This window comes from Candoia aspera, chromosome 7, assembly GCF_035149785.1.
Source record: "Candoia aspera isolate rCanAsp1 chromosome 7, rCanAsp1.hap2, whole genome shotgun sequence".
In the NCBI taxonomy this organism is placed as follows: Eukaryota; Metazoa; Chordata; class Lepidosauria; order Squamata; family Boidae; genus Candoia; species Candoia aspera.
The window spans coordinates 82,771,330-82,784,555 of NC_086159.1; the positions used below are offsets into that span (position 1 = coordinate 82,771,330).

Here is a 13,226-nt window from a genome sequence, read left to right on the forward strand (position 1 = left end):
GACCAAGGGCAAGATGGATGGATTCATCCCTGGGGGAGCTGGGGGTGTTGACGACCGACAGGAAGCTCTGGCGTGGGCTGGTCTATGAAGTCACGAAGAGTCAGAAGCGACTAAACGAATAAACAACAACAACAGCCAAAAGATATTGCTTAATCCCATATAAGCAACATTAGAACTCCTGGATCTAATTCTTCAAAAACATTGAATCACAGCAAAACAACTGCATTCCATTTCTCATTTTATGACAATTTGGTATAAAGAACAAGAAATCCTATTTCTTTTTTAAAAGAAAAAATTGTCAGGTCATGAAATGTTATTTTGAAATACAAAATATCCTGAGGTAGGACTTCAGGCCTCTTATCTTTTAAGAATTAGTGAGCTATTTACAGATCTTCCATTCTTCACTTTTCTACCATTTTCAAGTCATTTGGGGCCTGGTGATTTTAATTCAGTTGTTTTATTATATTTAGGTGGTAGTTTTGTGAATATTGTTATGATGGAGATCGCAGAGTAGAACAAACCGAAACTAATTTCTAAAGAAGCGCACACGCTAACACATGTGTTAACATAGGACACCTTGTATGTGCACTTCAGTCAAAATTGAGATACCTGTGGCATGGCAGATCCGAGAGCTGTGTCCTTGCGTAGTTTGAAGGCTAATGCAGAGTCAGAAACTACTCTGAATCTAAGGGTCTGTTCCCAACAATTTCCCCAAATCTCTCAGGGGTTGTTTTGCAGATTGCCCAGCAGTTCTGCCAAGGCCCCACTTAGGATAAGACGCCTTGGAAATATAATCACAAAGAGGTTCGTGGCTCAAATCTACCATTCTGAGGAAACGGGGGGCAATGGAACAAGAAAACCAAATACATTTAAGAATCTTTGAATCTTACTCCGTGGCATCTCTGACGTGCTGCCTCTGCTTAACATGGCCCCTTGGTGATGAAGGACTTCTTGGAAGCAGGCCCAGGAATGCAACACCTGACCTCTTAAAAGGCTGTTCTCATTACTAGGGACATTTTGCAGATAAAGTCACTCATATCAGTCCCAGTTTAGACACCATTGCTTGAGAGATATGAACGGGAACAAATGTCTTCTAGTCCTGTTCTTAGACATGTCTTTCAACTTGCATGGCCTGAAGATGAGCATGATGCTTGGACAATTGAGATAAACCACTTACTGTACACGGTGGTCTAAATCTTAGCTTCGGAACAGGAACGGTATTGATTGGTGCAGAGAACAGCTTACACTATAGGTTATTATTATTGGTTATAATAAGTATTGGTTTATTGACTTATTGGTTTTCTTATACTTTCAGTGTCATGAACCATGATCTTCCTGGATTATATCTCTAGGTTGGACTTGGACAGTTTCGGTCTTTCCTGGATGAATGGCTGAAGAAAGTGTCAGTGGATGTTTTTTCCCATCTCATGGCCTATGAGCATCCATGAGGTCCCATCTTGTCTCTTTCAACATTGATGTAAATCTGAAGAGGGAATTAATTCAGAGGTTCAGGCTGAAGCTGGTTCATGTGATGCCATGAACCAGCTTCATGACTGGCTGTGTTTCCAAACCCATTGTCATGAGCACGGATGGCGAGCAGGAGGGGGCCCCTGTCCAGGGGGGAGAATGCATGCGTAGTACTGAGGAATTAAGCAGCCATTCAAAGAGACACAGAACAGACCTGCCTTGACTTTTGGGGTTTATCTGTCTGGGTTTTCCCCACGCTTCTTCAGTTTGTTAGGATTTTCTGTCTTATGTAGCAGCAATAAACACTAGAGACCTACTCCTCGTCTCAGCGTGGTTCCTGGCTGTTAGGACACCCATCCTCAAGTCGTGGCTTAAATCATTAAAATTTTAAATACTTCAAAGACCGCCTTCTTCCAAACTCTCTCCTGTTCTTGATGGTTAGCAACAGAGGGTCTTCTCATTTCCCCCCTGAGTCCACCCTCTCCCACTTGGTCAAGCTTTTCAGAAAAATCTACATGCCCCTGTTATCTGTTTTGTGCTGTGTATATTGTTGCTTTGGTTGTTTTTACTACATTGTTTTACATGACATAAGATGCTTCAGGAAAGTGATGCTTGAAAGAGGATCCAACGATATTTTAAAATCCATTAATAATGGAGGGAAAACACTGTGGTCTCAGTTCTAATATTCTGCACACTGGGGAGGCACATTTCCATTTCTACCCAAGTTATGTTCAATATCCATGGATAAACAACAACATGTTCAATGTCTCCGTCTTAGACCGACCTACTCTCATAGGAACAACTCTCCAAACCATTGTGATTGAGATCTTTCCTAGCTCTCAAGAGCCAAACGTCTGTTCAACTGGGGATGTTGGACCTACTTCAGTCATCTGCACTGTAGGTAGGTGTCCAATAAGTACCTGCAGAAAACTGATATTAGACTTCTCAATATAGGAAATAGACTAAGTTTCCAAAGTAAAGCTACTGGCATCCACCCATATTTATGAACAGGACACTATTACCCTTCATAAGTACACAACACCCACAGTGGTAGAACCACAACTCTTACAAAATGGTGCAAGTTGAAAACAAGAGCTCTGCTAAATCACAGCATACTGACTTTAATCAAAGAAGGCTCAATCATATCTGGCAAAAAAGTAGTTTCTCGGTGCAGAACCCTTATGGTCTGTGCCCAGCATTTATTAGGTGATTTCTGCATCCAAAACAGTTCCTAGTAATCCCTAGAGCTGCCTGCTTTGTACGTAAGAATGATCACTATGCATAAATCAAGGCTCATATGCCAACATACGGGAACAGACGTTTCAATGAGATCACTTAGAAAGATCTCCGAGGAAAGATCTGGCATCTTTTCCATCATAATTCGCATTTTCAGCCACTAAGCTCTCCATAAAAAGAAAAAAATTAAGATGATAGGTTCTAGAGTGAGCAAGATTTCTTATATAAAACAAAATTCGAACAATTTTGAAGACTCATCTTCAAGTACAAGAATTTGGACGAGCCAAAGTTTTAGATAAGACTGTAAGATTTTCCAGTCAGATTGAGAGTTCACATATGCATCATTTGCTGACATTTTGCTTTGGTTGATGCTTAAAGGACAAAGTATTTTGTAAGGTAAGATCGATGCTTCACTTTCTTTGCAATTAAGAAACTGTTTACAAGATTAAAAAATACGTTCATATGAAAGTAAAAACTGGGTACTTACACAGTAAAATGATAAATGAAGCATTTCCATCCACTAGGCCTCTCCAAGAAATTGTACACATCTCCTTGCATGCTAGTTTTTGTTAAATATGGGCCATAAAAGCATTTAGCAGTATAGGCTTGCTGAACCTCATTGCGTCCTATAGATTCACTAGTTATTTGGAAAGCAGAATCCTGTGAATTGTCCTCCTCAGGATTTGGAAGAATCTTTGATCCATTTGTCACCAATGAATCTGGATCCAGAGCCACGGAAGAATACTGCATATTGTTTAAGTTGGTTCGCATTTCTAGCCAATTCGAGGCCTTTCTGGGGCCATTTAGATTTCCCACCTGAGAACTGGAACGTTGGATTCTGTTGCACAGGTTATAGCTTGGCTGCCCACCAGTTTCACCATTAGAATAGGACATTCTGCAGTGAAGTCAGACAAGTCGCCCTGATCAATACTGTAGACAATAAAAAGCACTGTAGAGCCCTGCTGCTCCTTGATGTCTCCAACCACGCATTCTTACCAAGTTCTTCTGCAGCACCAATAGAGCTGTCATCTGTTGTCAGGAGGCTGGAAGTAAAACATAAGAAGATATTTAGGTAATAGAAGGTGAAAGCAGTAGATGGTAGGAAACGATGAAAGCTTCAAAAAGGGACAGGCATTGATGCCCAGTTGCCAAAGCAATTTACAACAAGAATTGTGATCTGTACATTATCTACCACACTTTCATAGCAAATTAATATATTGCTTAATGCCTAGAGTGGCCCAGCGAAGTATATTAGATGGAATATCCAATAGGATTTAATTCCAAAGGACCAAAGGGTTCAGTCAGAGACCATGTTCCACATATCTCCTTGTTCAAGTAGACAGCTAGGATGGTTAAGTGAAGGGCAAACTTAATGTAGCAAAGAGGCACCGGACCTGGAAACAGCTGTTCCTTCTCTGTGTACATCCAGTGGCCCACTTGGTTTTGCTGCAGGGTAACCTGCACACAATGTTAAAACTGAAAAAGCGACTCAGCCCTCTTTCAGCGGCACTACGTCATTTTACATTTTATATGAGCACCGAGGCTGCTGCATCTAGGCTCAGATCCACCTGGTTAAGAAAAAACAAAGCATAACATGCTTACTTTAAAAGTATCTAATATTTTAAATATTTATATAAATATAACTAGGTATACCTAAATATATAACAGATATTCTGGGCATGTACTCCCTGCATTAATTGTTGCGAAGGTATATAGTTTCTCTCTCTCTCTCTATAAAACAATTGACATTACTCATATATTATGAAATGCAGCTTCTGATGACTTCCAATTCATTTTGTTAGCACAATGTTTCTATATCCAATCCAATTAGGATAGGAAGCATTTTCCCACATCCACAGATCTAATAGGATCTATTAATCTTTTATAGATCAGTAAAACTTAAATAGATATCAAACACCTTCCCCAACAGACCCGTTACTCACCTGCCCCCAAAACTGCAAGAAATGTTTTTTCTTTCTTTGGGAAACTATTTTGCCTTATATATCCCAATCCATTAATATTTAACTGTATTGTAATGACAAAATACACATTTTATCTCAAAACACAACTAAAACTGGTGCCTAAACTGTGACCTGTCCAATCTTTGCTGAGTGACTAACTTTGAATTCAGTCTTAATCTCTCCCTCCTTCGACTGGGATGGGATGATTTCGAGACAAAATTTCCGGCTGGAATCCCTTGTCAAAACACGCTTACTCCCGGATTTTGTTCCGCATGAAACAGAATTGTTTTGAGAAGTTTCAAACTGTTCCGTCTTGCAACTCGACTTGCGCCTTTTGTCACCGGCACGTGCTAAATAGCTCCAGCTACATCTGCAGGGCAAGATTTCAGGCAAGAACACAGAAGCAGCTATTTTTTCCTGCCTTAATATTTACCGCTTCAGGAGGATGGATTTGCAAGGGAACAAACAGAACGTTGCTTGCTTTACTCCCAGACCGCATGGATAGGGCCGTGTGAGCGGTGGGTCTTCCCACAGAACCAGCCGCAGCAATTCATCCTCCTGACGGGAACACAGAGAAAGCCCCGGACCACCTGGCCACCGGAACATACCTCCTCCTGTTGCGCGGTGCTTTTTCTCTCTCTGCTCCATCTGGCATCACCCAAGGCCGGGCGCTTTCTGGCCTTGACCCCCGGCTGGGAGCGTCCCTCCCTCGCCCATCCCGAGGACCTCCCCTACCTGCCCCTTGCTGGATTCTGCTTGGCTCACAACCCACCGGGCGGGCGCCTGCCTGCCTGCGCTGATGTGGCTTTATCTCCGAGTTCCTGCTGGCACCTCCTTTAACCCGGCAAGTTCAGGACAAGCGGGCTGGACACCGTCTTCTTCCTCCCTCGGAAGACTGATGTGGCGCCTGCCAAGCCTGGCTGGTGCCGTCTGGCAAAGTGCTGAGGGTTAAAAGGGAGAGCTACTGAGACGTAGGCAGAACTTTGCCAAGTTTCGTGCCTGCCTGAGCTTCAGCCGCCGGTTACAAAGAGGGCACCGACTGTTTTGGAGCCTTTGTGCTGAGAATGTATTTGTTTTATTTACTTTATAAATTTATTCACCGCCCATCTCACCCCTACGGGGGGACTCTGGGTGGTTTACAATGAAACAGGATTAAAATTCAAAACCATTCCAATACAAAATACAGTAGAAGACAAATATAATAAAATCTAAATGGCAAAAAGATCTTAATCAGTCCTTGAGTGTAATAAGAAAGACCCAACTGTACAAGCGTTAAGTGGGGCTGTTTTTGTCCCGGGTTGGCGGTGTGCGTTTGCTTGCTACGTCCTCTCTTGTTCCTTTCTCTTTCTCTCTGCCCTAGGATAGAAAGCTGAAGAATCCCGAGCGCTTTTCCCCCCAAAATGTTAGCAGCCCTGTGTTTTCAGGTATACTGCTTCCTGGCGTGGGGGCTTCATCGCTTTCTGTTGCATAAGGGTTTCAAGTAGTGGAGCGTAGCTTTCCAGTTTAACACTGCTTGAAAACATCTGATTAAAACAGGAATTATGGACGGAATTGCTTTCCTAAGCTTTGAACAGTTAGAATTTTAACTGATTACAGATACTTCAGTATTCTGGATTTTCATGGTGTGACTGATGAAATAGTTGGTTATATACTGCACTGCGTATTATATTAGACAAAAGGGAATTTGTAAGTGCTAAAATCAAACTCCTCCTGCAGAAGCTGTTCCCCCTGGCTTTGGTCCTTGGCGGAGTGCTTGGGTAAAAAAATATTTCACTGATCAACTGCAAGTGATTACTAATGTGATGGTAACAGAGCCTGCCGTGTTAGCTGCTATGCCCAATAAGCCACAGAACATTTGGGTGGGAAATCTGTTCTCCAGAACCAAAATTTAACCAGCTAAGAAGGAAGAGATGTGGTAACCAACTCTCAGTATGGACACGCTGTTAAAAATAGAAGATCGAGCAACACATGTGTCCTGATTACCAGGAAACACACTGAGACAATGACTTGGTCTCTAATATTTATTAGTAGTACTTAACAAGAATCCTAACAAACTGAGGAAGCGTGGGAAAACCCAGCCATATAACCCCCAAAGGTTAAGGCGGTCCCGATCTGTGTCTCTTTGAATGGCTGAACAGTTCCTCAGTGATACGCATGCGCTTGACAGTCTGGGTGGGAGCCCCCTGCTCGCCATCCTTACTCATGACAACATGTAAGAGATGAGGTACTAAATTAGAACAATCATTTGTTCTTGTTTATTCATTCAGTCGCTTCCGACTCTTTGTGACTTCGTGGACCAGCCCACGCCAGAGCTTCCTGTCGGTCGTCAACACCCCCAGCTCCCCCAGGGACGAGTCCATCACCTCTAGAACATCATCCATCCACCTTGCCCTTGGTTGGCCCCTCTTCCTTTTGCCCTCCACTCTCCCTAGCATCAGCACCTTCTCCAGGGTGTCCTGTCTTCTCATGATGTGGCCAAAGTATTTCAGTTTTGCCTTTAATATCATTCCCTCAAGTGAGCAGTCTGGCTTTATTTCCGGGAGGATGGACTGGTTCGATCTTCTGGCAGTCCAAGGCACTCTCAGAATTTTCCTCCAACACCACAGTTCCAAAGCATCCATCTTCCTTCGCTCAGCCTTCATTATGGTCCAGCTCTCGCAGCCATATGTTACTACGGGGAACACCATTGCTTTAACTATGCGGGCCTTTGTTGTCAGTGTGATGTCTCTGCTCTTAACAATCATTAACAAATACAAAAAAGCAGTCATTAGCAGAATTAGAAATTACTACGTTTCAAAACTCTGTTTCAGAAATATCATTGATTCCAAGTTAACTTAAAACTTGGAATCAATGATATTTCTGAAATAAAGTTTTGAAACATAGTAATTTCTAATTCTGCTAATGACTGCTTTTTTGTTTGTTTAGCTGGCCAGGGAAGCTTTGGGGTTGCAGAGTGATCACAAATCCCATGCTAAGATCCTTTTGAACATTTCCGAAAACTGTTATGGGAAAGACCTGGGGTCTTAGCAAAGAAAGCAAGGATTTGACCAAAAAAAAAAAAAAAATTGAATGCTGGGCACACCCATGGTAGCTGAAAAAAATTGAGTGCTTAGTTCACATTTATGTCTGTCGCAGCATCCCATGGTCACATGATTGCCATTTTCAACCTTCCCAGCCAGCTTCTGGCAAGCAAAAATCAATGGGGAACTGTGTGATTTGCCTAATGACCACATGGTTCACTTAATGCCCTCAGAGATTTGCTTAACGACTGCAGCAAAAAAGGTCATAAAATCAGGTTGGACTTGCTTAATGACCGCTTTGCTTAGTAACCAAAATTCTGGTCCCAGTTGTCGTCGTTAAGCAAGGACTACCTGTATGGACAATGTGTTTTGCTCCAGCTGCTGCAGCTGTACAAGGAACAGCAGCCATCTCTGCTTCCGTGCTTCCTGTGCACATGAGAGCAACAAGACCAAGGCAATAGTCAGCAGCCCTGAAGGTCCATCCATCCATTCCAGAGCAAAGAGAAACATCCCCCATTGTATCTGTTTTGCAGGGAGCTACAGTATTTTTGCACCGGTTGTTCCAAGCAATGAGCCTCCAACGTTTTTTATTCTGCCCAGGACATTCTGGTTTCCCAGGCAAACAGGATAAAAGCAGACACGATAATATTTCAGTTAAAAGACTAAGGAAACAAATGCAATTAAAAGAAAAAAACTATAGATGGACCAGCCGTAACTCACTAGGAATGGAATTGCTTAGGGTCTAAGGAAGGCCCTAAGCACTATCCTTAACGAACCTCACACACCACAGATTAGGACGGCTGTAGACAGTTCTTAAATCCATTTCAGCCTAGGAAGCACTTTGAGTTGGCCATGGGAACATCCCACCGGCCAGCACGGCCAAGGTAGAACCACCGTGAGAAGTGGCTACATGCTACACAGAGTTTCCAAGTTGGTTTAAAGGCAGACCCACAAAGAGGTTGTGACAGGAATCAAGCATGGATATAATGAACGCATAACACCCCCGCTGCCCATGTTTCAACAGGAATGTTTACAGGGACAATATAGCACAGCATATACCAGGGCAGATCTAGCAGAGCTCGTTCCAGCTAGGATCAGATGATGCAAAGGGAAATTCCACATAAACATTTCTGTTTAATCAGGAGTTGAGCTGGCTGCTGTGAATCCAGTTCAACTCCTGATGACTTCATGGAAGCATTCATGTAGCTTTCTTGGCAACAGGATGGAAGTGGTTGATGATGGCCTCCATTTGGGATGGTTTTCATTTCCTACAGTCCTCATATTTCCTGGAAAACTCCCATGACGCCATGATTTTGATGCTGGCTGATCATACAGGCTGTCAAGGTCAGTCTCGCTTCGCAATAAGGCACGGACTCACTTAATAGGTATTAAGGATTTCCGGTTTATTGGAATGGTGGCTGACAGAACGAAAAACGGGAACGGGGGTGCGGTGGTGAGGCGCCCTGTTTATACCCTCTTGCGGGGTCCCGTGCTCCTCCACCCTTCATTGTCCCCAATCCCTCTTGATGGGCTCCTTGATGGCTGTGTGGGTGTTTTCCCGGTGTCTTTCCTTGTCCTCTTGGTTCCGGTGTGTCCTCCAGGGCACCAGGTGCAGCTTATCGCTGCTTATCTGAAGTCCTTCTTTTCAGCTGTATATGAGTCCATGGGTGTGGGTGTTTTGGGTGCTTGGTTTAAGCACTGTTTTAATTATCTCCTTCCCCTTTTCCTTAATGATCATGATCCACGTTGTGAGGCTCTTTGTGCCTTGCAACGGGGTCATGACACAGGCCCACACCTGTGTGAACTCAGAGGGGTTGTTGGAAGATCAAGACAAATCCTCTGTTTCAGCTTTGTGCTCCACTCTGCTGAGAAGGCGTGGGTGCAGAAGACAGTTTGGCTTTTCATAGGACGGAGTTCTCGTAGAGAAGATACCAAGTTGGCATCAAGGAATGAAGTCTTGAAAACTTCCAGGAGGATCTGTTAAGATCAGAGAAGATTCTGGGAAAAAGACGGTGAGTAAGGAAGGAGCCAGCTGGTAGCCAAAGGTGGAACAATGGCCAATGTGGATTAAGCAGCTCCAGTGGCAGCTGAAGATGGACCGTGGTCTGTTGGAGGCTGGTTAGTAAACCTCAGATGGACTGAACAGTTGGCACTACTCCAAAAATAGTCACTTTTATGGTGAGATGGGCGGCATATAAATTTGATAATAATAATAATAATTTAAAAAAAACAAATCTAGATTGGGGAAGCGCAACATACACAATCACCAGGAGTCTACTTTTACAGAATTACTCTGCTGTCAATCTCATCTTCAAAACTCAGTATTTTATGGCTCCCTTCGATCTAACTTTTACAATTCTACTGTGACTATTTCAAACTTAGCGATGTTGATCCACCCTCGTAGTAACCAAATTAAAAGTCAATAATATCTGAGTATTTTCTGGTTGTATCACTTGCTACTACCACCAAGCTTACAAAATGGGACGTTAATTTAAAACTAATCCTCTGATTAGGGAGTTTCTAAATTCAACGTAATACTGTATTTCATCATTCTGTCAATCGAAATGCCTCAAAATAAATAAATAACTAAACACACTGGTGTATGGAAGGCACTGTACACTTGTTCCCCATTGAACCAGATAAAAGGAGATAAGAATTACTGCTCGCAATATTAGGTGGATTCTTATTGAAGAGCTATCCGGTGTCAATGGTAGGAAAGGTTTCAAATAATGAGACAATATAAATTCTTGTATGCTGGGCTTCAACTGTTACTTGATTCCACCTTCCAATTATACTGAGTGCCCTTGTATGGTCGTGGTAGGTTGGCTTCAATCATTACTAATGCGCTGAAAAGGAGACGCACACATCCTGCTCCCCATAACCTTTGATGATATGAAGGTTGCAAACTCTCATCATGAATTATACAGGGGAATTGAAAGAAAAGGTACTTTTTTTTACAAGCCTATTCAACAGCCACTTTTTAAAATCTCCTACTACAAGTACCTCACACTCCAATTATAGGAAACATATTTATTATTTATTCATATAAAAGACTGATAAATCACCCTGTGGAATATAACTTCTCAAGGTGGTGCACAACAAAAAAAAATCCATAAAAACACACTAAACTTTCTTTTTTAAAGAAGTTTCATCCTGCCATTCTTTCAGAGATTTTAGAGATTAGCTCTCTCCATTTTAATTTATAAAGCCTCTGAAAGTTGGGTGAGATGGAACAGAAGGACAGAGATCCTCCCATTCATAAAAATGTTCCTTAGCAGGTGACAAATTCAAGCCACTTCCATTCAGATCTATTATGTTCTTGTGTATGCTAATATCCCAGAGATGTAGGCAATCTTATGTCAGCTTGCAAGGTACACTCTCGATTAACAGTCATATCTTATGTTTTAGCATGAACTTGTGTCCTGTTCAGACTATGAGGCGGCCAGACAGGAATATTATCAAAACAACTCTTTATTAAGACAACTATTTACAACAATAAGTCCATGTGATAGATGAGGTAAGGCTGTTTCCGATCAAGACCACCCAGGCAACAACGGAAGACCTGGCAAGGTTGCAGGATCACACCGTGGCAGAACCGCAGGGCAGGATTCGCTGACCGGAGCTGTGGGACTGGATGATTCTAGGAAGCATGGCAAGGCTGGAGCTGAAGGCGAGAGTCCGCAATCTGGAACACCGACCCAACTGGACTGGCACCTGGAGGCTAGGCGAGACCGAACTGGAAACACTGGACAAGGCTTAGTTCTGGAGGCTAGGCTGGGCTGGACCAGAGACTCAAGGCAAGGCTGGGAACCTGAAACCAGAATTGTCTGGGCTAGGGATTCCAAACAAGATGGAGAACTAGGAGCAGGACTGGACTGGACTGGAAATTCTGGACTAGGTTGACAGCTTGGAGCATGACCGGACTGGAGATCTAGGGCAAGGCTGGACACTTGGCACATGACTAGGCTGGACTGGAGATCCTGGATTAGGCTGAGAGCTAGGAACAAGGCTGGGAACGCTCTTGGAATGCGCAGAATGGCGGCGGCGAGGCCCGGAACTGAATGTGAGGCTGAGATTGCAAGAATCGGCAGGAAGAAGATCCTCTATGGCAGCTTGCGCAGTGAGTAGGTCCTCAATGATAGGAGATGCAGGCTCTGATTCTCCTCTGGCTACAGATGCGGTTTCCGATGCAGGTAGGGATTCTTTTGCTGGGGCTGCAAGCTTGAAGGATCAGTTGTCTCTGGCAGCTTGCTCTTTGTGTGTCTGCCTTTTACGCTGATCCTTTGTGTGCCTGTTTCCATCTGCAGTCAATCGGGCTGCCTTCTCCTTTGCACGCTTTTCTGCACGTCTTTCCTGTGTGCTGATTGGAGGATTCAAATCCTCCTCCAAAGACTGGCCAGTCAGCTGTTGTAACTTCTCCTGTGCTGCTGAGTCACTTCTGGGTTTTACTTTCCCGGTTTCTGCCTGGTAAGTTTCTGTCTCCCCTTCTGACTCAGAAAGAGTTTTGTTTTCTGAGTCAGAAGCTGGCTGAAACCTCACAACATGCTTGGGCTGACCTGGGCTTTGTTTGTACTTGTGTATCAAAACTGGCAAATAATGTTGTTGGAATCGATCTCATCTAGGTTGTCTATGAAATTAGGATCCATAGATTGATGAGAGTTGCATGGAACCATCCAGAGAATGGGATAATGAAAGAACTAGCCAGAAATTTTGGGGAAAACTTTGTAAGATTCTGAATAAATGTGATCCAATACATTAAGTGCCATTAATTTTTGGGTGCCAACAAGATGAGATAGCCCAGAAAAATGATAGGGTTGCTTCGAGATGGTAATTGAATGATACAAAATAAGAAAATGAAAATGATAATTGGTGAGTATCTGATTTGAAAAAGGTTGCTTTAAGAAAGCCAGTTTGGTGTAGTGGTGAAGGCACCAGGCTAGAAACTGGGAGATGGTGAGTTCCAGTCCCACCTTGGGCATGAAGCCAGCTGGGGGACCTTGGGCCAGTCACTTTCTCTCAGCCCGAGGAAGGAGGAAATGGCAAACCACTTCTGAAAAACCTTGTCCAGAAAACTGCAGGGGCTTGTCCAGGCAGTCTCCAAGAATCAGACACGATGGAACAGATTAAAAAAAATGCTTTATACATAAACTGATTCACAAGTGCACAATGGAAGGAAGAAGGATTAGGAGATGGATTAAACTCCCAACAGGATGAAAAGAAAGCAGTGTGAGGGAAGAAGCTGTGGAAGCTGCTTGGGAGGGAATGAAAAGCATCATAAGACCAAAGTTATTAAGATAATGGGAAGGATGAACACAGGATGCCTAGTGGAGAGTCACATGTGTGAGAAAGGGAGCTGCATCAAGTGAGTGAGTGAGTGAGTGAAGGAGGCTGTGGATGAGGAAGGCACATCAGAAGAAAATCAGAACCTCCCTGCCTTAGTTTGTCTGAGGGTCTTCCTGTCTTTCCCTCTCCCCATGTATATAAATGTTTCTCAGGTGAAGGGAGAGTCCCTGGTGGAATTGTTGTGTTGTTATTTTAACCT

At 43.3% G+C, this 13,226-nt stretch overlaps 2 protein-coding genes across 2 annotated transcripts in view; both read right to left on the reverse strand.

Annotated features, from left to right (window-relative positions):
- LOC134501531 (potassium voltage-gated channel subfamily KQT member 1-like) overlaps window positions 1-3,597 on the reverse strand; it is a 212,319-nt gene extending 208,722 nt beyond the window's left edge. The window contains exon 1 of the mRNA XM_063309372.1: window positions 3,191-3,597. Within this exon, the coding sequence (XP_063165442.1) occupies window positions 3,191-3,597 (407 nt within the window). The remainder of the gene's footprint in view (window positions 1-3,190) is intronic.
- The window catches only part of DUSP16 (dual specificity phosphatase 16), a 618,435-nt gene that overhangs the window by 416,080 nt on the left and 189,129 nt on the right, over window positions 1-13,226 (reverse strand). The window lies entirely within an intron of this gene.